Here is a 26,008-nt window from a genome sequence, read left to right as displayed (position 1 = left end):
AAAGAATCCTGGATCCGCCCCTGATACAAATCGACACCAAAATAAAAAGGGTTCTTTCCTGACCCACAACACATCCTTCCCCATGTTGTTTTGTGTTATTCTATTCAGTAGTTGTTGTGTAATGGTGCTGACAAACAGACAAAGATGTAAACATAACCTCCTTCATCATAATACATAGTTTAAGAAAGAGAAAACGAAATCTAGATTCGCCCCTTTTCCAAATCTGTACCAAAATGTATTGGGTTATCCTGCTAACCAATACACCAACACAGAGACACAGGTGTAAACATAGTAGAGGTAAAAATGACCACAATCTTCTCTTTTTACCTCATGGTTAAATAAAGAATTGATATGTTCAATTAATCATTTCCCTGTTTTTTAATGACCAAATCTAAGGGTTTAAACTTTCCTCACTTCTGTGTCACAGTTATGAGTCAGAGGAAGAAAGTACAGGAGCAAATTAAAAAAGAGAAAATGGTCAAGGGTAATTTTAAGAGCCAACACTGAAAGTTGATCCACATTCTCTCAAAAACTGAAACAGGTTTTATGCTTCACATCTCTGACACTATGTCCTTAATTGAAATCAATTTATTAAAACAATGAGTTGCCTCCTCATCACTGTGAGTGAATCCCCTCTCCTCCCTCACTGAACTTACCCTGGATCAGTCTGGAGATTCAACATGTGACCAGAGACAAGACTCCTCGGGATCAAACAAAGAATTTCAAACGTGTGCAGACGGCAGGTATTCACAGCACAGTGGACAGAGCAATTGTTCTGATCTTGTCTCGAGGTGCAGCAGCTAAAGAGGTGAGCCCCACTTCTCACAGAAATCCCTGCAGCCAGGAATACTACACTCAGAAGTTAGGTGACACTGAATGTAATCTGCTCATTCACTTGATACTCGTAACTACAGTATGTATGTGTTTTTTGCATTTGATTGGGATTCTCATCGGTCTGTGCAGCACCTTGGCTAACATTTGTCCTTTTTAAATGTACTCAATGAATAAACTGAAATGACTTGGTAGACAGGTGTACACAGAAACATGTTCTGTATGTATGGAGAAACAATTTGACTGGTAATTTCTTATTTGCAGCCTAGTACTGTAACTAGATTACCTTATCTTACTTACCATAGTGGTGAGCGGTTGATCGGTTATTTTTCTGTTAAAAGATGTCAAATAATGTGATATCGCCTTTTTAAAGTTGCTAGGTCATTAATTACAGAGCAAAAAAAGAACTTCTAAATTGCTCTATGTTGATCATTCTGGTGCTTTGGTGTCAGAAAAGTTGTCGACAAATAACGGAACAACTTCCTTTTGTTCTAAAAAATGTAACACCTCTTTGCTTCTGTAGATTTAAAGCAGAACAGACTGAAGAGCATATAATACATTTCTAAATGTATCCTTAATAAATCAGTAGATGACAAGAGAATACGGCTCTTCATCCAGAGGTGATGGTTATTCTCAGTTACTGGAGGTTAAGCAAATATCTGTGAAAAGATCAGAATTTTGTGGAATAACTAAACTGATAATTAACAGGTTTCATTAGTTACAACTAAACCTTTACTTTGTTGTGTTTAGACTGAAAACTATGTAGGATACTCTTTAAATTATATATTCAGTGACTGTCTACTTCTACTGTTTCATTTGTATTGCTGTTAAATTCTTAATAAAAACAACATACATAAACGACCTACACTATGAATTCTTTCCTCTGCAGAACACGCCGTTGCGGCCATCGCTGTGATTTCATGCGTGTAAGCAGTTGTCGGAGAGCTCTGCCGGTGTAAAGTGTTTATGCTGGAGGGAAATGTGATCTATCACCGGCCAGGGCCGTTACCCAGGTGCCTGAGCACAGCCTTGCACACACATCTCATCTCATCAACCTTTCTTTTATTCAGGGACGGTACTTCAAATCACCTTCCCCTGAAAAAATGCAAACATTACCTCACACACACAAAACAACACTCAGAAGGACGACAGACACATGCAGTACCACATCTGCCTGCAGTCAGGATTTTCATACATCACTATTTGTTGGTAATCAAGCAAAGCACGTTGGAAATTGAGGTAAGGATGCGTATCAGAGCAGATCGCTGTTCGAGTAATTATGCAGTTGTGAGAACAAGTTTCCGACTTGATATCCACACATGCCTCCTTCCTGTGAGGATCCGCAGCAGCTTCCCTCAGATCACAATCAGCTAATCTTCACATAATTAGAGGCGAGTTGCAGCGAGGTTCAGTGACGGGTTTTAATTACATACAACGTCAAGCATGAGAACAGTGGAATTACATTAATCTGGACAATATCTGAGTTGAACAGTACCTGAACAGGTTAAACGTGAGGACAGTGCTTTTTTCTGGTTTATTCAACAGGATCATTTGCAGCCATGACAAATCAATACGCACAAATCTCTCTTGAGTCAGTCTTCCAGCCAATACTTGTATGATTTGAATAAACGCCATAGTACAGCAGAGTGGGCACTGAAACTCAGCACTTCAAGGTAGAGAGGGTGTAAAAAGGCTTTTGAGAAGACGCATCAAAGAGAGAGTGAACTCTGAAGAAGGAGCAGAAAATGTGCATAGCCTGTGGGGAATCCATAAAACCATACAATCAAGCACACAATGGTAAAAGCTTCTGGAAAAACTGAACTAAAATACTTTTAAGGTTTAAAATAACACATAAAAGTAAATCCTGATGACAGGTTGGCTCCATTATAATAGGTCTTAATACTTGCATATATATATATGCTATTTATACATAATTATTATCATTAATTACAGGAAATATTTGCAACGTACACCCAAACTGACTTGCCTCTGTGCGTAAAATCTAAATATAACATGTGTAATACAGTAAAGGTTGAAGTGGTACAGCTGTTACACTGATCAATATGCAATCACATAGTTGACCAGGTGACGTATTATTAAATGTGCAAATTGACTGTGAAATCATTGACCGTGATTTGACCATCTACAAATATATTGTTCCTCTCTTGTTCTTTCTTTACATTCTTGTTTTGATATGTTGGCAAAGCCAAACAAATACACCGTTTAAATAACACATATATTCCATCTACATATTGTTTCTGTACAAACACAGGTTTTTGTATTTGGTTTTCAAAACAAATCTTCCAAAGGAAATAAAATTGTTCAAAAGTGCTCACTTGGGATAAAACAGTCTGAAAGAAATCCTTGATGCTACCGTAGCATTTTACAGTAGTTCATGATATATCAAGGGATAGATCAACGTTTTAGGTGACATACTTAAACAACTTTTTATTTCCTTTAAGGAATAAAACATTTTGTATTGCTTTATTGCTGAAAGTTAGACGCGAAGTTCGATACAAGTCTCGTTTCTGTACACAGCCGGGGGGGATAGCTGAGTCAAGGATGACAGTTCGGGATAGAGCCAGGCTAGCTTCCCCCCTACCGCCTTCTAGTATGTGCTAAGCTAAGCTAGAGGATTCATACTCACATACAATCATTCATCCATTATCTATACTGCTTAACCTTTGAGGGTCACGTAGGAACTGGAGCCAATCCCAGCTGGCACTGAACGGGTCGCCAGTCCATCACAGGGCCAACATGCAGAGATAAACAACCATTCACTTTCACAGTCACACCTACGGTCAATTTAGAATCTCCTATAAAGCTAGTCCCCAGTCTGTTAGTCTTCGGACTGCTACATACTCACTGTACAGACATGAATGTGGTATTGATCTGGTCATCCAAACTCTTGGCAAGGAAGTCAATACGCACAATGCCCAAAAATGTTAAACTCTTCCTTTAAAAATACAACATGCATTTGCTTGTGAGGCTGTTAATGAATCCCTCTCACGGATTTCCCAAATCCAAACATCCTTTGGACACATCGTCTTTGAAAGCAACGGTAAATTGAAAGCTGCCAAACCACAGTGGCAAACAGATGCTTTTTTTCTGCCAAAAACCTGAAACTCACTAACTGTTGAAAGAGAGTTTGAGTTTGCGTGTGTGATGAAGGTAGTGTTGCCTGAGTGATGATGGTAGTGTTGGCATGCTGGATACATTACCTATTCCTGTGTTTACACAATTTTCTTCAAAGCTACAAGGAGTCGACAAGTCTGGCACACTAATCATGGTGACAAGACTTCTTCTAGGCAATTTAGAATAAAAGGACATGTTTCCATGTGAAGTAAAAGTGGCTTACGTTGGATCTACACCTTAGAGGAGTGAAAGGAGGGACCGTTATACATGTCGGCTCTGAGCCTCGCCCACTCCGTCATCCTCTGGACGGAGCTCTTCTCTCTAGCGAGGATGCGGGTAACCTTCTTCAGCTTCTCCTCGTTCCTCTCCAGGTAGTGGACGCCGTCGTCCAGCAGCAGGCTGAGCTTCTCCTCTCGGCTTTCATCCATGGAAATTTCCTCGCTCAAGCAGGGATTGAAGCGGAAATATGTGTCAGGAGGGAGAAAGGCGTCGAGCATGGTGTGGACCTCTGGGGGAAGCAAGAGAGGTGAAAGTCAGGCCACAAAAACTAAATTAGGAACAGACGATTAACTTTATAATACACACAAACATTCAAACACTGTGTTAACAGTGAACAGGGCATGTAAAGTCAAAGCTTATCTGTCAGTGCCTTGACAGCATTACATGTTCCAGAGCAAGCGCTCAGGGCCAAAATGTGCAAGGCTTTACAAGTGGAAATGTCTGGCCTGCCTGTCATGGCTGTTTTCATCTGAGAGGTTTAATGTCATCAACATACAAATGCAAACAAACAGCTGCGAGTTGATTGCGAGTCCTGTATGTTCCCACAGCAGCTCAGAGGAACTCTGTTAAAACTGGCTGGAAACTCAGGCAGTTATTCATCTGAAGGTATTATATCAACTTTTACTATTTTATAATCAATCATCAGTCAAACTGTTTATGTATAGCCCATATTCACAGATCCAAATTTGTCTCATAGGGCTTATCAACCAGTGGTATCCTCTGTCCTAAACCCTCAACAAGAGACAGAAAAAACTTCCAAAGAAAGCTCCACTAAAACACCTAAGACAAAGACGGAGGCTGGGACAGGGACGGGAGCTTTGGAAACATTCTCGCTAATCTGCTGTTTCTAAATAACAAAGTGCTTTGAAAAAGGCAAGGGAGAGTTTAAACCTAAATACAGGAGTAGCAGGCACAGAGAAGCATCTAGGTCACACACTGTACCAAAGCAGCAACAGCAGGTAGGAGACCGAGCCAAATTTAGGCACAGCAGAGGTGTCCGTGTCCAGAGGTGATAAGGAGAGGGAAGAGGCTGTTGCCACTGCAGAGGGCCACAATGGGACGTATCCAGAACAAAATTTTCTACACTAATGTGGATAAACTTTCAGTGTTGGCTCTTAAAATGACCCTTGATCATTTTCTCTTTTTTCGAATTTGCTCCGTTACTTTCTTCCTGCACTAATGACATCAAAACCTCATTCATAATCTCCTGCAGTTGTTGGCCCGCCATCCTCCAGTGCAGATTCTATCAATATACGTTTTTTTCCCAGACTCATATGAGATCATTGGGACCTTTGACCCCTGACATGACCCCTGCTCCAAATTTTAAGAAATTCTTTAAAGCAGACTTGTGAAATGTTCAACAGGCCAACAATATGTTTTGTAAGGCGACCTTGACCTTTGACCTCCACATTCAAATCAGGTCATCCTTGAGTCCAAGTTGATGTTTGTACCAGATTTGGAGAAATTCCATCAAGGCGTTCTTGAGATAACAATAAAAAAGGGATTGACGCACAAACAACCTATAAACATAAAGCCTTCAGCCACTGGCTGTCACCAGTGTGCTGGCATAACAATTCCAGAGGGTGACATTAGGTTGCACACCATCTATTTACAGACATCCATTCATCAATGTACTGTGGAGCTCGTTCCTATTTGAGAGTTTCATCTCACATGTTATGTGATGAGATTGTTTCCCTTAACAAAATACGTAGAGTTTTCCTATTTTTGAATACTTCAACGAGGAAACAATAACAATATGATGCATTGAACTCTGACCTATAATGTCGCAGAGCTACTGTACAGTTAATCAGATTAAATCAAACAAATATGAGCTATTTTTGCAGATCTATTAAGGATTTACAAGACACAGCTTATAGAATGATCAATAGTCGACAAGTAGCAGAACATGACACATCCTGAATTATAGTCCCTTGTATGAGTGAAGCTCAAGACACAAATGGATCCAAAAATTCCTATAATGCAGCCAAAAGTATGTTTTGTAAGACCCTCTCTTCTTGTTAAACACCCACATCCTCCAACTGCAAAACTCCAGTTAGAACAGGCTTTCCACTAAGAGTTTACAGTGTTCAAGCCCAAACCAAGAAAACCCTGAGGACTTGTTTGTCCTTATTTTCAGTTTGTTTTAGTAACTTCTCCTCATGACAGGTACACTGATCTTTAGGAGGCTATGTTTTCATTCGTCTGTTCTGTCTGTTCTGTCTGTTCTGTCTGTTCTGTCTGTCAGGATAAAAAAACGACTTGAAAGATTACCACTGAATTTAGTCGAATGCAATATGGGTCAGGGAACATTTTGGTGTGGGTCCACCTAAGGGGGCGTTTCCAGGAATTCCATTTTTTCTTTAATGTTGTGAGATATATTCAAAATCTTCCTTGATTTATCAGAGAGTAATGTATGGATCTAGATGAAAAAAAAATCTGGCATGTTTAAGGGACTGATTTCTATATGTGTGTCTAAATTGGTTTAGATTCACACAAATCTGGACCTAGTGAATTTATATGAGTTTTCATATTGGGACTGTTGTTCCCCTGGTGGAGGTACGGTATGTGGTCTTCTTGGTGCCATTCTATCTATATGTAAAACCAGTTGTGTGCCCTTTAAGTATATTTTCGAAGGTGTTTACCCTATTTTTTCAACAAAAAGAAAAACTACATAGACTAGTTTTTATACAATTAGATTTTATAATAAGGCAGACCATAAAGACTCAACCAAGATACAGTTAGGTCAGTCTGATATGGATTTGTGAAACTCGAGATTACTTAATGCATCTTTGAGACCCTGCAGTCACTTACCCTCGGTGTCGGTGGCGCTGCTGATGACATTGGTGAGTTTGGTTTTCAGACTGGTGTAAGTGGTGTTGTTCTTGCCAGGGTTGTCAAAGCGACCTGTGCCGAGCGAGACCACACACTCCAAGGGCGTGTTAGGCCACAAACACTTGCACTCATGGACAGCCAGTGCTGTGGGGTTGTTAATCAGCAGACCTCCATCCTGTGCACAAAACAGAGGAAGTGCCATGTTAGAGAGTACATTAAAAGGCTTTGAATGGTGCTTTATGCCAAGACCACAGTCCTGGTGAAACAAATTAATTGGCATATGAAGCCTAAAACCTTTCTTGGATTTGAACATTCGACGGATGACATTTTTAAAGAGCATCTGACAAAACAACTCAGTGTGCGGTTCCAGAGCAGCTTGTAAGTCTACATAGCACAGAGCTAAATGGTTGTTTTTTTCATCACTCACATTTTCAGTAAGACAGGCTTTGATATCGAACACCCACCCAGGAGTGCGTTTGCTTTGGATCCATAGTGTACCCAAGGCGATGGTGGAGTGTACTGGTGAGGCTGTGGGGATTGTTGAATAGGCATGAGGCTGAGGGGCCGCAGGGCTGCGAGCTGGCAGCAGGATCAATTAAGTCCTCAGTCCTCATTAAAGAGGCCAGGCTGGGGGTGTGGGAGCTGCGGGGCCCCAAGGGTCTCGGGACACTCCAGGGGGACGACTCGAGTGCTTGTGTATTTGAGTGTGAATCTGCATGGTTGATCGAAAGCGAATGCCTGCTTAGAGTCAATGCATACAATATTGTGGGTTTGTGTTTCTGGCAGCGCATGTCACATGGATTCATTCACACTGAGGCTTGGGGCAGGAGGGGGAGGGAACATCCCATGTTTACAGTGCGCTTCAGCAGTGTAGCAGCCAAACAACCATTCTATAGAAATATATGAGAGCACACAGCGTGATGGGAAATATAAAGGGCTGCCTATAGAGGCAAAGGTCTGCTAATCATCTGGGGAGATCGACTGCAAAATTGTATCATCAACCCAAAGACCAGGAAAATAAATTGCAAAAGAGATTGGGTATTGTGGTTAGCCTGGAGGCACTGCATCAAGTAATGGCTCAGATAATCACAGATGCTTTTTGAATGACTTGTCACTTTTGATATTGCAGTTCGATATGAAAACTATGGCACATTCAAATATTGTTTCAGGCTTCTCAGGGTGAATGAAATGACCCAAGAATACCTTAGAGGCAGCCATAATAACATGCTAAGGAAAGATGCTATAGTAAACATGCTCACAACTTGATAATACGGTCATAATAACAATGCTAACATGCTCATGTTTATCAGGTATAATGTTTGCTGTTTATCAATTTTCCATCGACACAGTATATTTACAGCTGATGGAAATGTATGATTTTCAGGAATTTGGTTAAACACTAAAATATTAGATTAGAGTTGAAAGAATCACACTTGATTAAATGGAAACTAATTTGCATCTAATTTGACAGATAAATATTTTTTGCGTCCTTTTGGTTGTTTATTTACACTTCTGTGCCAATAAACTGAATATTTTTGGGTTCTAGAGAATTTGACAGACATTTCTAAACTTTTGGGGACATGTACCTCGGGCTTAGGAAAATGATGAGCGCATTTCTCCCCATTTTCTGACATTTTACAAACAAATGACTCATTCAAATGATTGGGAAATTAATCAATAATATAAATAATTGTTGGTTGCAGACCTATCTTGGACACATTTGGTCATGATTCATTAAAAGTCATTAGAATTCATCCTGAGGGGTAAATTGTTGTCTGTACCAAACTGTACGGAATATGGGATGGAAAGTGGGACCTGGATCTCTGTCAAATGTCGTAGGCTTTCATCTGTGGCTCCATAATGTGGCTACAAGAGAACAGTATACATTTTAAAACTTGTTTATGCAGCTCCAGGTTTTTCTAATTGGTGGCTGATAACAAAGCTTGACAACTCAACCAATCAGTTAATGGTTAGCGCTGCAAGTCTGACTCCAAAGGTTCCCGGGACTTTCATAAATAACTACTCCCTGACTTGGGACATTTTGCGGAGTAAAAAGATTTACCCAGAACTTTATTCAGACCCTGTTCCCCCGCAAGGAGTCTCAGTTCCTTCCTGTGGTCAAAACGTGGCTTAAGAGAATCACCACATTCACTAAAATGTATTTGGGTAAAAGACAAACCTGGATGGACATTGAAATATTTAATGTCTCCAGTCCCTTAAATCAAATTGTCTGATAGAGGAACTTTCTTTGATTTGTGAATAAATTATCTTTTTTTGATAATGGATTGAAATAATAATCTAAAAATCCTACATTAACTTTATGGCGAATCTCTTATGAGAGCACCCATCTCACCTGCTGAGATGGAAAAATATGATTTCACTCTGCCACAAAGGAGTGGCACGTCATTCAGCACCAGAAGCATGTCTGACCAGACCAAGAGGAAAATGCCTGGATTGCAGTTGCTCCTAAAAGAGCCTCAGAGGGACTTGTAGCACAAAGAGCATCAGATGAACGCAGCTGGAATCAGTTGTGATCTCTCGGAGCTCTGTGAGGGGTTTCATTTTCTGAACTTAGCAGAAATTACGGCAGCAGTCTGGGCCCAGTTATGGCTCCTTTGTGCTGATTGCTGGGGGCAAGTTTCACAGGCACAGTGACCGGCCTTACGCACAGAGCCCAGCCGTGTAACATTAGAAGCCAACTGCACAATGCTCCTGTGAGCTGGGGAGCTGAATACTATAACTTGTCTCTATTTCAGTGCACCTGCTCGAGCAATTCAGAGCCGGTGATTATAGTCGTGCCCTTGGAGGAAAGCCTGGTGTGTGGCAGCGAGGAAGATTTGTGGTGCCACCGGAAGACTGGTGGGATTTCTTTGTGTGTGGCGCTCAGAACTTTTCCGAGGAATCAATTATTTAGGAGATACTGCAAGTTTCATCCGTCATCTCCTTCCATCGCTGTCAAGACCAAACAAGCTTCCTTGTCAGAGATGGTACCGAACTCAAAAATACAGTGAGACTGAGAACAGTTGGGCAGATGCTGAAGCTGCCGTGGCAGAGCCTGGGCTCTTTAAAGACAAGTTTTCCGTGATATATCCGCACTTGGTCCACTGCCACGTTCTCAATCAAGGGTTTCTTGAGGTCATTGTATGTTTGGATGAGGAGGTCAAAAACATTGATCCAATTAGGAAAAACTGCAAGTGAGCTTTGCGAACTACACAAACAAACTTAAGGGGCCTGTCAAATACTCAGCGTGACGCAAAGCAAAGGTCACTTCCATTTATAAGGATTTATAGCTGTAATGTAAGCCTGTATTTTACAATGACTCAATCACCCAGTGCAAACTAGAAATACTGACGGACAACCAGTTCAGTTTCGGTCTCCATAAAATGTTTTCCAGGTCTAATCAGTTAATCAGAGTCTAAGTGAACCTTTGTCTCAAATTTGAAAATGATTCTTTTGAGATTAGATAACATGTTCACAAGGCAAAAAAAATGTTTGTGAGGTCACAATTCTAATCAGGTCATCCTTGGGTACAAGGAAACGCCGTGCAAAATTAATCAAACTACCTATGGGTGTTCTTCATATCATGTTCACAAGAACAATACATCACCTTGACCTTCTATTCACCTCATCTTGTAGTCCAAGTGAATGCTTGGACAGATTTTGAAGAAAGTCCCTTGAGGTGTTCTTGAGATGTTATATTCACAAGAGCATTTACTGTATGTGATTTGTAAGGTCACAGTGACCTTAACCTTTGACCTGTAACCACCAATTTCTCAACAGTTCAGTCGTCAATCTTACTGAACATTTCTGCCAAATTTGAAGAAATTCCCTAGAGGCATTCTTTAGATATCATCTTCCCAAGAAAGTGACAGACAGATTGACAGACAAACCAAAAAAATAATGCCTCCGGCCACTGGCCATCACTGGCGCTGTGGCATAATACAATGTGGCAACAAAGGCAGGGTACACTCCTGACAGATGTTTAACCCTAGACTCAGAGAGGAAGCACACTTCTGAAATGCCACGGTTGAATTCAGGCTTCCTGAAAGGTTTAATGGTTTCCTCAAACAGGGATCTTGATTCCAGTGGAGCCTGTTTGTTGATACTCTGAGGATCAGAGCTCATTTGACCTCGCTCTCTCCCTTCAGGGTCTAATAGCGGATTCACAAAAGAGCTGCTCACATTTTACTATTCGCAAACAAAGCAAGTTTTTACATAATCAGGTCTCCTGCACCTTTGGGAACATATTTCACAATGTCAGATGGCCAATTAAACTGAACCATCATTTTTAAAAGGAACAACTTCAAACAGCGTATTCTGAAGTAAAAGCTACTCCATTATATGAGCCGTCATAAACATAAACAAAATGAAGACGAGCATGATTTATATGTCCCTCGCGCTGCGGTTGTCATTAACTCATGGGAGCTTATCTTCATTGTGCCAGTTTAAGCTGTCTTAAAGCAGGAGTGCTGATTTGAATAGGAACGAGGTGCTATCGTCGTGATCAGTAAAAGTCATTTCACGCCCCAGTGTGTGTCAGCTCCCATTAGCTGGGACAACAAACTTCATCCTCTTCATTTAGACTGCCTCCGCATCTCTCTCTCCCTCTCTAACCCGTGGGTGAGCTGGAGCGGCGCCTCGTCGTGGAGGTCGTTATGAGAGGCCACAGCAAAGAGGAAAAAAAGGAGCACTCGCTTAAATCTAATAGAGGCGAGCCCTTAACATGCATCTGGTGTAGCTTTTACATCACAGCCCCAGTGAGCAGCTGTAGTCTCTACAATTTCTTCTTTGGTTACTTTGGCAGAGCATGACTGAGGGGCACTGAGCTCTGTCATGATTTATTAAAAGACGCTGCCAATGACAGTCCCCTCTCTCAAATGAGTAATTAGCGAAGCATCACATATATCACAGACATACAATTATGTCTGTCACAATAGCCTGTCTCTGTTTTCCAGAGACAGCATTCTATCCATGAAGTAGATAATCAGGCACCGTGTATGCACTCTTATAAATGTAAAAGGACATTTAAAAAAAAAAAAGAACCTTTCTCCGCTGCCATCGATGTGATCAAAAACAGAAATCTTCTCATTGAGTAAGATGAATTAGCAATAGCGTGAAATCCACATGAAAGACCACAACTGTCACCAGTGAAGATGAGACTGACAAAGGTGTCAGTGTGTTGAGTGCCGCTCTCAAGTGGCGACCGGGTCAAGTTAAAGATCTTCATGCCATATTATGCAATTACGTCGACCACTTCTCCTCTTTGCGTTTTTTCTCCTTTATAGGCCCCAAAGGTCACATTGTGGTTCAAGCCGTCTTTCCAGGCTGTCAATAGGCGAGGGACCCATGTGTGCAAGTGCCAGCTTTGCCCCCAGGCCGGCAAAGCAATTGAGATCTACTGCGCACAGCTATCTTTTTTCCCACACATTTTTAGAATTCATGACCACACATGTACAGCCATTATTGAAACAATGAGTCATCTCTGACGGCTGAAGCCATTCAGGTTAAACTGCAGCAATTAATGCAAACCCCCTTACGCTTATGATTAAATTCCCTTGAGACATTATCTGAATATTTGACAACTTCATATTAGAAAGCATATTTTTTTCTGTCCATCATAATAATTCCTCTTCTGAACATCAATTTCTATGCTATGTCGTTTACCAAAGGCAATTTAACATTCACCTGCATAACAATACATTGCATTGCAAGGTTTAAAACAGCGATTTATTACAAGAAACCTCATCTGGAGCCACGGCAGGGAGAGCAGGGGCAGATCCTGGGGCAGGGCCAGGGGGCTACTGGCCCCATCTGTAATCTGACTAGCCCCTGATTTTCAAAATATATTCCAAAATGTGTGGCTTTGATTGAAGCTAAAGAGCTAACAGTCAATATGAAATGACTTAAATGTGCATTTAACTGAATAAGGAATTGTGGACGGATGTTGGACATGAGTGAAATCTGGCTGGCCCATTTTGGCCCTTTATTTATAAAAATCCTAGATCTGCCACTGAGAGAGAGGCCTGTGTGGTGCACTCTGAGCAGGACAGGAAGATTCAGGGAAGCTTTTGTACAGCAACCAGTCAAAAATAATCAGTGGACTGTACATATCCCCAAGCAAGTGTTAGTGTATCTGAGAAAACATTTCTGGGCAAAAGAACCAAAAGACTGCTCATTCGAGGAAACCGAGTTAATGTGACAATGACAGAATCCGTGTGTATGACTTTATACTAGGGAGACCGAGAGCCGAAGTATGTCTGCAGCAGGGCTCACAAGTTTGAGCGCCGTCCTCCAACAGCCTCCAGGGCCGAGCTCTCAGGGCTTAACTCAGGAGGAGAGAGGGCAGGAATGAGGATGTGGCTCAAAGCTCAGCTTTATCTTGTCTGTCACTTCTCTGAATCCACCACCTGTGTAATATATGACCAATAAATTCACCTTATTAGACCTTTACAATTAGAGAAAGAAAAAAAGAACTGCTCTCTTGGTATGGTTCTTAACTTTTACTTGTATTTTCACACACAATCAAACCATTTTGGAGCCATATATTGATTTCCTAGGCTCATTAATGACTCATTCATTATCGATATAATAAATGTTGGTTTTTTTCTTGCTGTGTGAAGTGTTTCTGCTGAGTGTGAGGCCTTGTTGTGGCTCTCAAGAGCTACGCTGAGGGTGACTGCCCACTGATCCGACGCTCCCATCAAATGTTGGCAGAAATGGGCACGAATCATGCGCCCATTCCTCCCCAGTGCCTCAGGAGAAGCCATAGCAACCAGGCTTGAAAAAGAAAAGTTGGGCCCCCCTCACTATTCCACGCATGCCCCGACATCCATTGTCAAAACGCCTCAAGTCCTCTGAATCTGTGTTCGTTAGAGTAGAGATAACAGAGAAAGCCTTAATGTGGAACATGCGCCTCCTCCCTCCCTTCATCTCCTCTATGTTTCCACTCTTTCTCTCTTGTTCCCTCCCTCGCTTCGGTATCCCCCTCCATGGCTGCGGTTGCAAGTGTGAGACTTTGATAAAACCGTGGCTGCTCTGCTTCAAAAGGTCTTGCTCCGAGTTACAATTTCCCCAGTGTACCCAGTGTGAGTCTAAAGTTCTGGATCATCGTAAGACAGATTTCTCTTCCAGCGGAATCACAGAACAATCAGAACTTTCTTAAAACGCCGCTTGAGAACTCGGGCATTCGCTCAGCACATGGCATGAAAATTCTCCTGCACTCTTCCAGCACAAAAGAGTGATTGTTTGGAGCTTAAATTAAGTGGAAAACTCTGTGGGCGTTTGTGGAGAAGAGCGAGATGACTCTCTCTTCAGGGAATCCTGACATCACACAGACAGCATGCTATGCTCACGACCGGTTTCAAATAGCCAGTAAATTGAGTCATCAGGCTGGGAGGCACTCTGCATCTGGCCAGAGGTTCACAAGAAGAGGAAAGAAAGTGGCAGAATGCTGCATGAAGTGGTTTATTAAAAGGAGTTCATTGTATTATATATAATGTTCTTTGGCTTTACACTGTTCATTCATATTCAAGTTTAAAAAACTGATAAAAATGACATTTGCGAATACTTATTTAAATCAGGATGCATAAGTGTTTGCTTTATCAATGAAATGTAAAATTTCCTATTTTGATATCGGAATCTACTCGAAAATCAAATTTCTCGCAACAACAGACGCTTCTGTTTGATTTAATGAAACAGGTTTTTGTCAATTCCAGCATTGCCTTTTTTTAATTTCTATTTATGAGTTTCAGTTGCTTTGATGTGTTTTTTTCTCTAAATATCTAAAATTCAGAATTCAAGATGTTCAATTTCATTGAGCTATGACTTGACAGGAGCAGGAGTTGGAGACACTGGTGCAGTTGATGAAACTGTTTTACTGTATATTATTGCCACTATATTACTGTAATATGTTATAAAGGTTTCCCAATGTTTATTTTGTATTTGTAAATAGCATTGCTGTGTAATTAGAGATAAGACTTTTATTTTGAAGCCTCCGCTGAGCTGCATGTTTGAGAAGAACCATCTAGAAGAAACAGAGAAAAAACACACGAAGAAGAGACACAGAGAAGCTAGCAGATGTAGCATGTAGTAATTTGTTGATTAAGAGAGATATTAATGCCCTTAAAATATGATAAGTACTTATGTTAAGTTGTAAAGAGAAGATAAGAAGATACCTTTTAAGAGCATGCAGCCAACGAGTCCCTCTGCAGAGAGAATTAAGACTTGTTCTCCAGGTTTGATGTGGAGAACAAGTCTTCATTAAAGACCCGTAAAGGAAACCATTTGCTGTCTGACTGTGCTTGGGAGGGAGTCATATGTTGTATCATTCATTACCGCCCCCCCGACTCCATGTAGATATCATTTTATTCTGAATCCATTCATGAATAGGAAACTTTTATTTGAACATGTTTAGACTGTGTTAAAAGTCTATATCATTTGTAGAAGCAGAGCTAAATGAACGATAGCAGAATATCTTCAGGCAGAGTGAACACAGGTAAAAACCATCCCATAAATAACAGGGTAGAAAGTGGAAAAAATTAGCTCAGATCACACAGGAAACCTGAGTCACGGCTAGATTACAACCGTCAGGGCTTACTGATCTTTTTTGTATTTTCAATATGTTTTCCATTGTGAAAGCTTCTTTTGAAATACATTTTAATAAAACACCAGTGACTGACTTCACGTCAAGTGTGTTAAATATAATAAACTACTGATGGCGTCTCGTTTTCTCGCAGTATGAGGTTTCCTGCTGGCGGCTGACTAACAGCGGTTGGAATAGCATCGCATAATTAGATTGTCTTTTCATTCTAAGGCAGATGCAGCAGTCAAACACATGTGTGTGATGAGGGAAGTGCTGCTTTTGGGATAATTAATGCATCTCAGAGCAGAGTGAGCTCTGCAAGATGGCAGGCGGGGGAATCTCCCACCACAGGTAGGTTTCTTCATCAACCAGTCTCTTTCATTCTCTGCTCCTTCACTTCCCCTTTGACCAACACAACCGACACAGCTTCCAATTAAGAGCTTGGGAGCTCGTCTACAGGGGATATTGACTTTGAAGCAAACACATGCTCATTCATATGTGTTTGTGCCACACGAGCTCTGCGCTGTGTTTGTCGGTCTGAGTGCCAAATCTAAGTTCTGAATGTCAAATTCAAGGAGATGTTGAGATCTGGAAGCAACAAGTCAAACCCAAGCTACACCAACAGAATGCTTTAACAGAAGTGGAACATGAGCTGCTTTCAGACAAGCACTGAGGTCATTTTTCTTACATTTTCTGCAAGAGCTATATGTGAGAATGCAAATGAATCGACTAAGTTGTTCTGGAGATTTCCCGTTTTTTTTAGCCAAGCACCTTATAAAATGTCCAGATAATTCTGAGAGAGCCCATGTGAGAATACAGGAGGAACATGTTCCAGAAAATTCAGAGTGAGTAAGTTGAATGTGACGTTTCTAATCCAAGACGGAAGAAATGAAAAAGAGAAGCCAAACACGTAGAAGACATTGACAAAGATGTCAACTTGTAAATCAAGATTTGACAGCCTATGACCAATGTCCTTTCCTCTGCAGAATTTATACCATGTCCTGCCTCCTGCTTTCTTGACCCAGGCAGCACCCCTCACATGAATGTTCCAGAAGACATCTAAGGGAATGGTCAACAGTCATGCAAAGCAAATATCGTAGGCTAACATTCACAAATGTTAGCATACATCCAAAGCCATGACGCAGTTAACCAGGCCACAGGGGGCAAATGTTTTTTGTTTGTTTTTTATTCTTGTCCTCACTAGTACAGAAGGGGAAGAGGAGGCTAAGGTTAGCCACTGATAAATTCCCTAAAGTGTGACCCATGATCTATTATGACTTATTGTTCATGCATTTCCAGTATATTATCTGGGTGTTTTCAATTTCCCTTTCAAAGGACTGTGCATCTTCTGTTTAGAGGTAAATATCACCCAGTTGCTTGTTTTTTCTTATATGTCTCTGATGTGATGTCATACTCCTTCTCCTGCAATCTGCTAAGCCCTTGCTTAAAAGGTAAATAGCCATACGTATTGATCAGTAAACCGGTAGAGTGGACCGGCAGTTTGTTATGTTGCTGAAGGCTAATGTATACCTGTTTACTGGGGATAGATCTGAGTATGCATCACTGCGACTCTGCCCCTCACTCTTCTGTCAAACCGTAATTTACTGGAAACAAACACTGACAGACGGAAACAGAGATCCTCCCCTCCTTCTGGCTGTGCCAAGGATTTTTCTAACTAGGCTTCTCGGAATCCTTCAAACTCCACATCAACAGACTGAACAACATGTGCATCAGGCAGACCAACAACAAGCCCAGTATTTCTCAGAAAGAGGACTGCAGAACCATGTGAAAGTGAGGGAGGGTGTGAAAACGAGAATGTGAAAGGGAAAAAATAAGCCTGAGCAGTTACATTACACTGTAACTGAATTAAATATTCATAGGCCTGAGGACTCGCACAGCATTGCAGAAGAAAATTTGTGTTTTGAACAGAAGTGAAAATACATTTTCTGAAACTGTTAATTGGATTTTGGGCTGAGGAACCCAGGTCCAGAATGTTTGATGATAGGTGATGTGGTTCCAAAGACACAGGTCAAGAAGTTACCTCACTGCTGGTTTGAGGTTCTCCAATGATGACTAGGGACTATATAAACACACATACATAAGGGTCATGACCATTTACTTGCTTATATTGATCATTACCAGGTAAAACAATTCACACCCTGATTCTGTGTGACATCTCATACATTTCTGTATCAAGGTATGGAGTATCAACTTTCTGTGAAATTTTTGCAGATTTAATTCAGATCAGAAGAAGGGGTGGGGCCAAGGGGGCACTTGCCCCGGCTGAAATCAGTTATTGTGGAGAACGTTACTGACCTGGTGGAGATCATTGCCCAAGGTGAACTCTTGAAAATACCCAGGAGCTGCTGACGAGGCTCGGATCGCCTGCCAGAGTTGGTGCTGGGAGCCGCCAAGGTAATGTGAACGCACCCCAGGTAAGAGGTTGTAGTTTCTGAATACGTAAGCCTTTAGTGGCGTGCCCCGGTTAACAATGGTGCTCACCGCTGCCACCTACAGACAAAGACAATACATACAGTATAATGTGATTGAAGCAGTATTTTACTTAAGTTGGGATGTAAGATGCAGGAACAATTTCTACACCGACACGCTGAATGATCAATTTAATAACATCTCAGGGTAGTCTGCAGAGAAATAAAACCATATACACTTCTCTAGCCATGCAGCCTACAGAGTTTGGTATATTTTCCAGAAAAAAAAATACAAAACTTAGATCAAGAAAGGAGCTTTCTGTGTAGTATCCCTGCAAACAAGATGGGACGAAGTCCCACGGGTCAGCACCAGAACAGTGGGAAGAAAGAGTCAGGTCATCTTACACAGCTCACCTTGGGGCATTCTGCATTTCTTGAAGTCTCCACCAAGAGTTGAGAACCCATCTTCTCTCTGTGGAATAGAAGAGAGGATGATGCTATTTTCTGGCTTTATGAGTTTTGGTTAGTACGATTACTTATTACAGAAATCTATCTGCAAGCTTTAAAAAAAAAAATCATCCTGCATATGAGTTAATGGAACTGAAATAATTCTATGATCCGCATAATTAGTTTAACGGACCACTTACATGTGTATTTACCAGAATTACCAACCTTTTTAAGACTTTTCAGCTTATTTAAACATAAAGTGATTTCATTCTTAAATACACGCATCCAAATTTCCCTACAAGCATATAGTCTACAGGGATTTTCATACATTATAATAATAATGAACATTTCACATGTGAAAGTAAAAATTTTCTTGAATATCGATCATCTGATTTCATGGGCTAGGGCTATGACACATAACTGTCAAATACAAGGCCACACAGACTTAGCAAATAAATTATTTTAAACAAAGAGCAGATGTGAGGTTTAAGGCAAAGGTCCATCTATTTCTACAATACAGTTTCATATTACTGTATTTCTTCTATTACGTACAATCAATCAGGCATCATGGGTTTACCACATTACTATATTGACATTGTAAAAATGACTGATGATTCAGACATAAACTTAAGCTTTAATCACAACAGCAGTGGAACTGACTTGAGGATATTCTCCCAGACTGCACTATCATAGAATGCATGGCTCCAGCCCATCTTCACCGTGCCGACAATGACGTTCTGCTTAAAAACGTCTGAGCCCAGCTTCCGGTACAGGTCGTCGCACTCGTTGAGCGGGATTTGGAACACACCTAACATGAACCCTAAGATAGCACCTGAGGAAAAACATTCAAAGAGGGACAGCGACTAAGAAATAAAACAATATACAAAATTACATTTTTGGAAACATGAAGACTAAAAGCTTCAGTATGTACATCGATGTACGTGGTAATCTTGATAACAAATATGTAAATACAGCTAATTGTGTATATAATATGTTATTATTAAGGTGTGGAGTTGATGAAAGGTTAATTCCTTAAATTAATAACAGTTGAGAGTAACATCAACCTTTGATGAGCAACAGATGAGTACAGAATGAGTGAACATGATTATAACAGTGTTGGCAAATGCTTGTCATTTCCTTCGTCTTCCTGATTGAGGATCTTTGATTAGATAAACAAGGTGACACAGAGCTGTGTGGGCAGAACTGGGCTCTATACCTGAATGATGTGGGTGATCAAAATGACCAGATGTGGCCCAGATGGGTTTTAAATGTGTGGACAGGATTTGATCTAGCAGGGTAATTACATCGGGCTTCGACAACATTCAGTAAATCTTAGGAATGAAGTACCTCCAACTGTTGACGATTAAGACTGGGAGAACTGAACCGAGGACAAACAGAAACTTCTGGTGATGATTAATGAGCAATGTTCTCTGAAAACGAATCAACATTTCTCAATCTGCTGAACAGAAAAGTAACAGATGATGGGACACTAATCCACAGCACCCCCTTGTGGTAAATTTGCATTCAAAGGAAAAGCATATATTAACCTGCTGACAAAACCAAATGTTTCTAGCTCCAACCCCCCCAAAAAACTTACAACTTTTAATAAGATTAAATAACTGAGATAAACTCTGTTGTTTCACTGTTGGTTTCTATTTAAGATACTTTTGGGCATTTAGATACATATATTTATATATATTTTTTTTTTTCTGTGTTTGCCCCTCAGTGCTGGCTAATTTAATTTTCTTCTCTCGGTTTGTGAATATATTATTATAACACTCCATGTCAATTTGATTCATTCATCTGTGTCCAAACAAGTCAACACAGTACACTCTATTTCTAAAATAACTAACTAACTAACTAGAACAAGCTGCATCAAATTTAAAACACTCATTGGTAAATGTAAAAAAAGTTATTTTCAAAAGTTCCTGAATCCACCCACTGATATGAGATCCGCACCAATATATCTAAGGCAACTTTCCACAACCCTCCAAAAAGTTTGCGGTGATCCGTCAAGTAGGTTTTGCATAAAATTGCTGATGCTTATGATGAAAACATAACCTCCTTGGTGGAGGTAATAAAATATGAATCATGAAAAATGTTGATAAAAAATATCAATATTGTAATTGTATTCATCATCTAAGCAGCTAAACAATTTGAACCAGCGTTACCCTCTGTGGCCTACATCGACTGCACAGCAGCAGGGTTGACATTAGAGTGGATATGTCGGTGAGATTGAGGTCAAAAGAAGCACAGAGCACCAAGTGGGTCAGTGTGCGATCAGTGCTGTGACTCTGATAATCCCCACACGTGTAGAATTAGGGAAGCAGGACAACATACCTGTGCTGACACCACAGATATAATCGAACTGTTTGTAAATGGGTTTGCCGGTCATGGTTTCCAGCTTCTGTAAAGTCTGAAGCGCGAGAAGTCCCCTGAAGGTACAAAGACATACACATACACGCAGAGCCACTTAATAATAAGATGATAACCAGAGCAACAGAACTGGGTTCAAAGAGTGAAATCTTATTCTCAATAAACATAAATCCTTGTCTTTTTACAGTTAATATTTCTCAACAGCTCTACTTCACTAAATGAAACTGCCAACAGAGGCAGTGAAATTCTTTTCAGAATATTCTGAAAGGACCTCAGCTGGAGTAAAATGCCATTTAGTTCCACTTTGAAAGGACATCATTTAATTATATCTTACACTAAAGAAAAGAAAGAAAAAGAGCAGAATCTGTACCTCAAACCTCCTCCGTCAATGGAAAGGATCCGAACACCACGACCTTTAACAGGCGTCTGATAGCCCACCAGAGCAAGGGCTTCTCTGACTGCTGCCCTCAAGCCTGGGTCAGTGGCCTGCTTCAGACGCAGGAGGCAAGGGATGACCCTCTCCTGAGGAACACACACACACACCATGGCAAAGGAAAAACAGTCAATCAACCCATCGTGATTATGTGCACACTGAGGGAAAGTGGAGCTGGGAGAGGAAATAATGAGAGCATGGACTTAAGTTTGAAATGGCCAGGCTAGATCGGTTACTTGATCAGTTAATATTGTTGCTTCCCCAGTTAAAATGTATGAATTGATTTTATATGCTGCTGCCTGCACTATCTTCCTTAGTATTTCACAGACAGTCATAAAGCATTCCATATATTCTGCCAGTTTTGTTTTGAGTTTGACAAACTCTCCCTGACAAAACTTCCCCTTTAGCTACATGAACCTGCGACGAGAGGAGAGGAGAGGAGAGGAGAGGAGAGGAGAGGAGAGGAGAGGAGAGGAGAGGAGAGGAGAGGAGAGGAGAGGGCTATATCGTATCACTTCAGAAACTGGATATTTTTTGGAGCTATTAGACATTTTATATTCAGTTTAAGCACCTTTGAGTCAAGCATATAAATAAGCACTGGGTAGATGTAAAACATGAAGCAAGCAATTCTGATCACAGATTTAGGATTATCATTTACCAAAAGGGAAAACAGTCTTGCCATTGATAGCCACACGGAAATGAAACATATATGGTAAAAATAAAGAGCGACACGTTCAGTAATGTTGATAATGTCAAGTCCCTTGGCATCATCTGAGATTCACATCTAAGATTTGATAAACAAGTGAATTCATGTGACAATTGACAGATTCCTGCACAGAGACGTTACATCACATATTAATAAAGGTAGAACTCCCAATGCGATTTATATTATTAAAGTTATTTTATAAATGAAAAATCATTACAGTAAAATGACATGATACAAGTGTGGTGCAAATCATTACAAATTTATATTTGTATAAATTAATGACAGCTGGCTTAAAGCACATGCATCACTTTAACTGCTTAAACTCCATCCTAAAGAAGACATAGGATCCCGCTGCCTTTCTCAAACTGACTGGACAAGTGAAAGCACATGATACAGTCATCATTACAAATAATCTAGATGGTGAATATTATTGTGACCTTGACTCAAGGTGTTCGCATGGACTGAATAAGGTGACAGGAGTTAATGTGTCAGAGTACATTTTTCTTCTCACATCATTACTGTGCTATTAATGGAACTCAGGTCAGTCAGTCACCACAATGATGTCCTTTATTTCTGTTGTCTTTTTCAAAGCTATGCAAATTATTTTTTCAGTAATACTTTGAGCACAACACTATTTTTGATTTTTCACGGAGGATTAACCTTCCTCACACACGAGTACCTTTCAACTTGTTCTTATTTGTATAAATAGGTGAATACCGCATGAGTTTCTGACGCCATCACAGATAAGGCGGAGACATAAATAAATGCAACAGTATGCAGTCTGCATGTAGTTGCGTGGCTCTGACAATAAACAGAGCATAACATAAGCTGTTGCCACAGCTGACAAACTGACATTTTGCCTGGTATGGGGAAATTCCCAAACACAAGCAAAAGGCCAGTATCTGCATTATTCACATTCTACAGCTGTTTAGTAATTCAATCCAAATATAACACGCTTATGTACGTAGGTGTAAAAAATGTGCTGCAGTAAACACTGTCTTTACAGTGTGAGCTTGTGCCAAATGTAAGAGAGGATACTTGCTTTCTTGGAAAAGGGGGAGCAGGGCAGCTCAGATTTCTCACCTTGACAGCAACAACACGAGTCTCTGGAAACTCTAGGAGATGGTAGCTGAGGTCTTCCACTCTGTTGATGTAGACCCTAACATCTGATGCCCTGTGCAGAGCCTGGACCAGACCCCGAGTCCGATTGTCTACACTTACCCTGGCAATAATCTGGAGGATATGCAGCCAGTTAGATTTCAGTGTTACAAATAAAAGCTTGGCCAAATCTCTGCCTACCAAAAGTGTCTTATTTTGGAAAAATTGTGTTTGAGGGAAAATGTATGCACTCAGGGAGATGAGTGCATACATTTTCCCTCAAACATAGACAGAGAGCATATTTTACATCGTTAGAGTCTGTGTCTGCAAAACAAAGACAGAAAGTTTACATATTATCCTATGGCACACCGTTAAGATACTGACAGGACCAGTTACTAAAAGTGTGTGCTAACTATCACATTCATATTCATACAAAAGAGAATGATTTAGAAATGAAATGTCACTATGTATTATACGCACCTTTTCCCTTTGATGTAGAAGCTTCTTGGCTTTCTCCTCTGCGGCCTTCTGCTCCTTACTAACAGTGGCCTCAACCTGTTTCACTGCTGCCTCCTCGATCTTCCTCTCGGCCACTGCAGCAGTCTTGGACTCTGCTGACCTGAATTTGGGGACCAGGGGAGCAATGTAGCTGCCAACGAAGGCTTGCACAGTGGGCGCCGAGTACGACAGGTAGTGTCCTAGACCCTTCTTAGAGGAAGGAGGAGTAACTGGAGGAGCAGCGCCTCTTTTATCAGACACTGGAGTGAGGTCAAAGGTTTGTTGTCCCTGAGAGGAAGCAGTGGGACAGTCAACATTGTCCACTTTCTTTTCCTGAGTCTTTGTACTGCTGCCAAAGTATGCGTTGATGTGATGGGACAGGTAGTTGTACGTCTCATCCAGGTTGACTGAAAAGGGGCTGGGATGGAATAGTGCTATGGGTTGTTTGGGAGTCGTATTCTTGCTCTCCAAGTTGCTCGATGAAGCTTTAGGCTCTTCGTTCTTAACAATGGAAGAACTGGCTTTGACAGGAGGAACGACACGCTTCATTTTTCTCTCCTTAATTTCTCGCCCAGTCACAACTGTGGCAGCGATGGTCGCTGATGTGGAATTGTGAGAATGGGTGGAGGTAGCAGCACCTGCATCACATGCAGCAGCAGTTGAAGGAACAGAGGGTCTCGCAGAGTATGAGTTAATAACAGGTGAGGGTGTAGTGGTTGTAGAAGGAGGAGCAGCATTGTTGGGAGCAGGAGAAGCTGTGATTAAACCCTCCTCAGCTTTTGGCGTTGACTCAACACTGACCTCAGCCTTGTTCAAAGCCTTTGAAGAGTTTGGTTTTAGTCTGGTTAATTTGGAGAGAAGTTGTGAGTGTGTCCCACTCACAGCTTTAGAAACTGTGTCCAGCGTGTTCCTGACCCGAGACATGTGTTGGCTTAGACCAGCCGTCCAACGTGAAGCAGAAGTGTTCATAGACGGGCTGCTGGTGTGGAGTCCCAGACTTTGTCTAACCTGGTTGGCTTTACAGAGCAACCCTTTACGAGCCCTGCTCCTCTGGTGGTGTGAGCGCTTCCAGATGAGACGACCGGCCTTGTTGCAACCAGGTTGCTGTGCATGAATCCTACAGTGAGAGGTATCAGACAATGGAAGTGATGCTGCATGTCTTTGCCACAACAGATATCCGCTTACTTTCCCCCACGTGTTTGGAGCACATCTATGAATCATTCTGTCAGGTCATAAGAGTTTATGACATCCAGACAAATATAAGGTCTATACTCTCCCTCCTCATTAACCTGGTGATGAACAACAAAAAAAGTGACATTTAGATGACAGAAGGAAACAGAGGAAAGAAAAAAAAATATATATATATATGATGAAAATGAGGTGGCTCTAAGGCTGCTCCTAATTCTTGTCTCTAGGTATTCAGATAGATATTGAGATAGATATTGAGATAGATAGATAGATAGATAGATAGATAGATAGATAGTTCATTGATCCAGAGAGAAATGTAGGCATCCTGTAGCACACAAAACAGTCAAACACAAGAGCAGGACAATAATAAAAGGTGAAAATAGTTCTAAAATAAGTAAACTGCAGTTAGATGGAAGTCTAGCCACCAGAACTACTACAAAGCTGTCACTGTAAATAGGTATTTGCTAATGGACATATTATAATATAATACAAACATCGTAAGTATAAGGTGATTGAAGGACACAATTAATAGAGTAGTGTTGGAGCCAAATATAAATACAGAGTTAAAGACATGCAACTCAAGCTATATAAAGTTCAGCATTAGACTAACATAGCCTGTCAAATAATGGTACAGCAGGTGCAAGTGTTTGTTTTGTTTATGTTTAAAACGGTTCAAACAGTGCAAGAATGAAATTGCAAAATAAAACTATTCATAAAAAAATATATTATGATTAATATAGGCATTAATAACCGTTGCATTTGAACCTCTACGGTAGCTGCACCAAACTGAGAGGTGAACCACCAGCTAACAAATTCAGGGCAACACATCAGCAGCTAACTGGTAGCTTCGTTCACACACAGTGGAGCAGCTAGTTGAGTTAGCATTCACACAGGCCACACGGAGAGAAATAAATGATACCTGTGTTTTATGTCGTCGTCTCATGAAAGCCGGAAATCATTTAACGCTCAAGTTTAGTCGCCATGTTCCCGTATCGTCAACACGGAGTAAAATAACGTGAAGCAATACTCTGTGTCATTCGACCGGACACTTATGTTCAAGCGTGACATGACATCACAACGTCGGTCAAGAGAAAAACAATGGTCACATGACGTCGTATGTGCTCTGCTATTGGCTAGCTAGCATTCAGCCCCTTAAATTGTGTCTGTTGATTGGT

The 26,008-nt window shown here is 40.9% G+C and overlaps 1 protein-coding gene across 2 annotated transcripts; it reads right to left on the bottom strand.

Annotated features, from left to right (window-relative positions):
* Nucleotides 1-2,234: 2,234 nt before the first annotated feature.
* Nucleotides 2,235-25,904, bottom strand: LOC133954856 (calcium-independent phospholipase A2-gamma-like). Of its 2 annotated transcripts, none has more exons than XM_062389369.1 (10): nt 25,753-25,904; nt 23,628-24,934; nt 23,133-23,282; nt 21,281-21,432; nt 20,875-20,969; nt 19,195-19,366; nt 18,502-18,559; nt 17,975-18,169; nt 7,057-7,252; nt 2,235-4,474 (listed from the first exon to the last, which is right to left on the bottom strand). In XM_062389369.1, exons 2-10 carry the CDS (start codon nt 24,864-24,866, stop codon nt 4,197-4,199), a joined length of 2,535 nt encoding a protein of 844 aa, XP_062245353.1. In that variant the 5' UTR covers nt 24,867-24,934; nt 25,753-25,904; the 3' UTR covers nt 2,235-4,196. The 2 variants fall into 2 exon arrangements, with proteins under 2 accessions (XP_062245353.1, XP_062245354.1); XM_062389370.1 differs by having other exon boundaries at nt 23,628-24,762.
* Between the last annotated feature and the right edge of the window lie 104 nt (nt 25,905-26,008).

Source organism: Platichthys flesus, chromosome 6, assembly GCF_949316205.1.
Source record: "Platichthys flesus chromosome 6, fPlaFle2.1, whole genome shotgun sequence".
In the NCBI taxonomy this organism is placed as follows: domain Eukaryota; kingdom Metazoa; phylum Chordata; class Actinopteri; order Pleuronectiformes; family Pleuronectidae; genus Platichthys; species Platichthys flesus.
This window is presented reverse-complemented; position numbering and strand designations above follow the sequence as displayed.

Coding starts and splice junctions, on each gene's coding strand:
- LOC133954856 (XM_062389369.1), bottom strand. CDS start 24,866: ATGATTCATAGATGTGCTCCAAACACGTGGGGGAAAGTAAGCGGATAT. Junction 19,367..20,874: donor TATCTGTGGTGTCAGCACAG/GTATGTTGTCCT, acceptor GTTTTTCCTCAG/GTGCTATCTTAGGGTTCATG. Junction 18,560..19,194: donor GTCTGGGAGAATATCCTCAA/GTCAGTTCCACT, acceptor TCTATTCCACAG/AGAGAAGATGGGTTCTCAAC.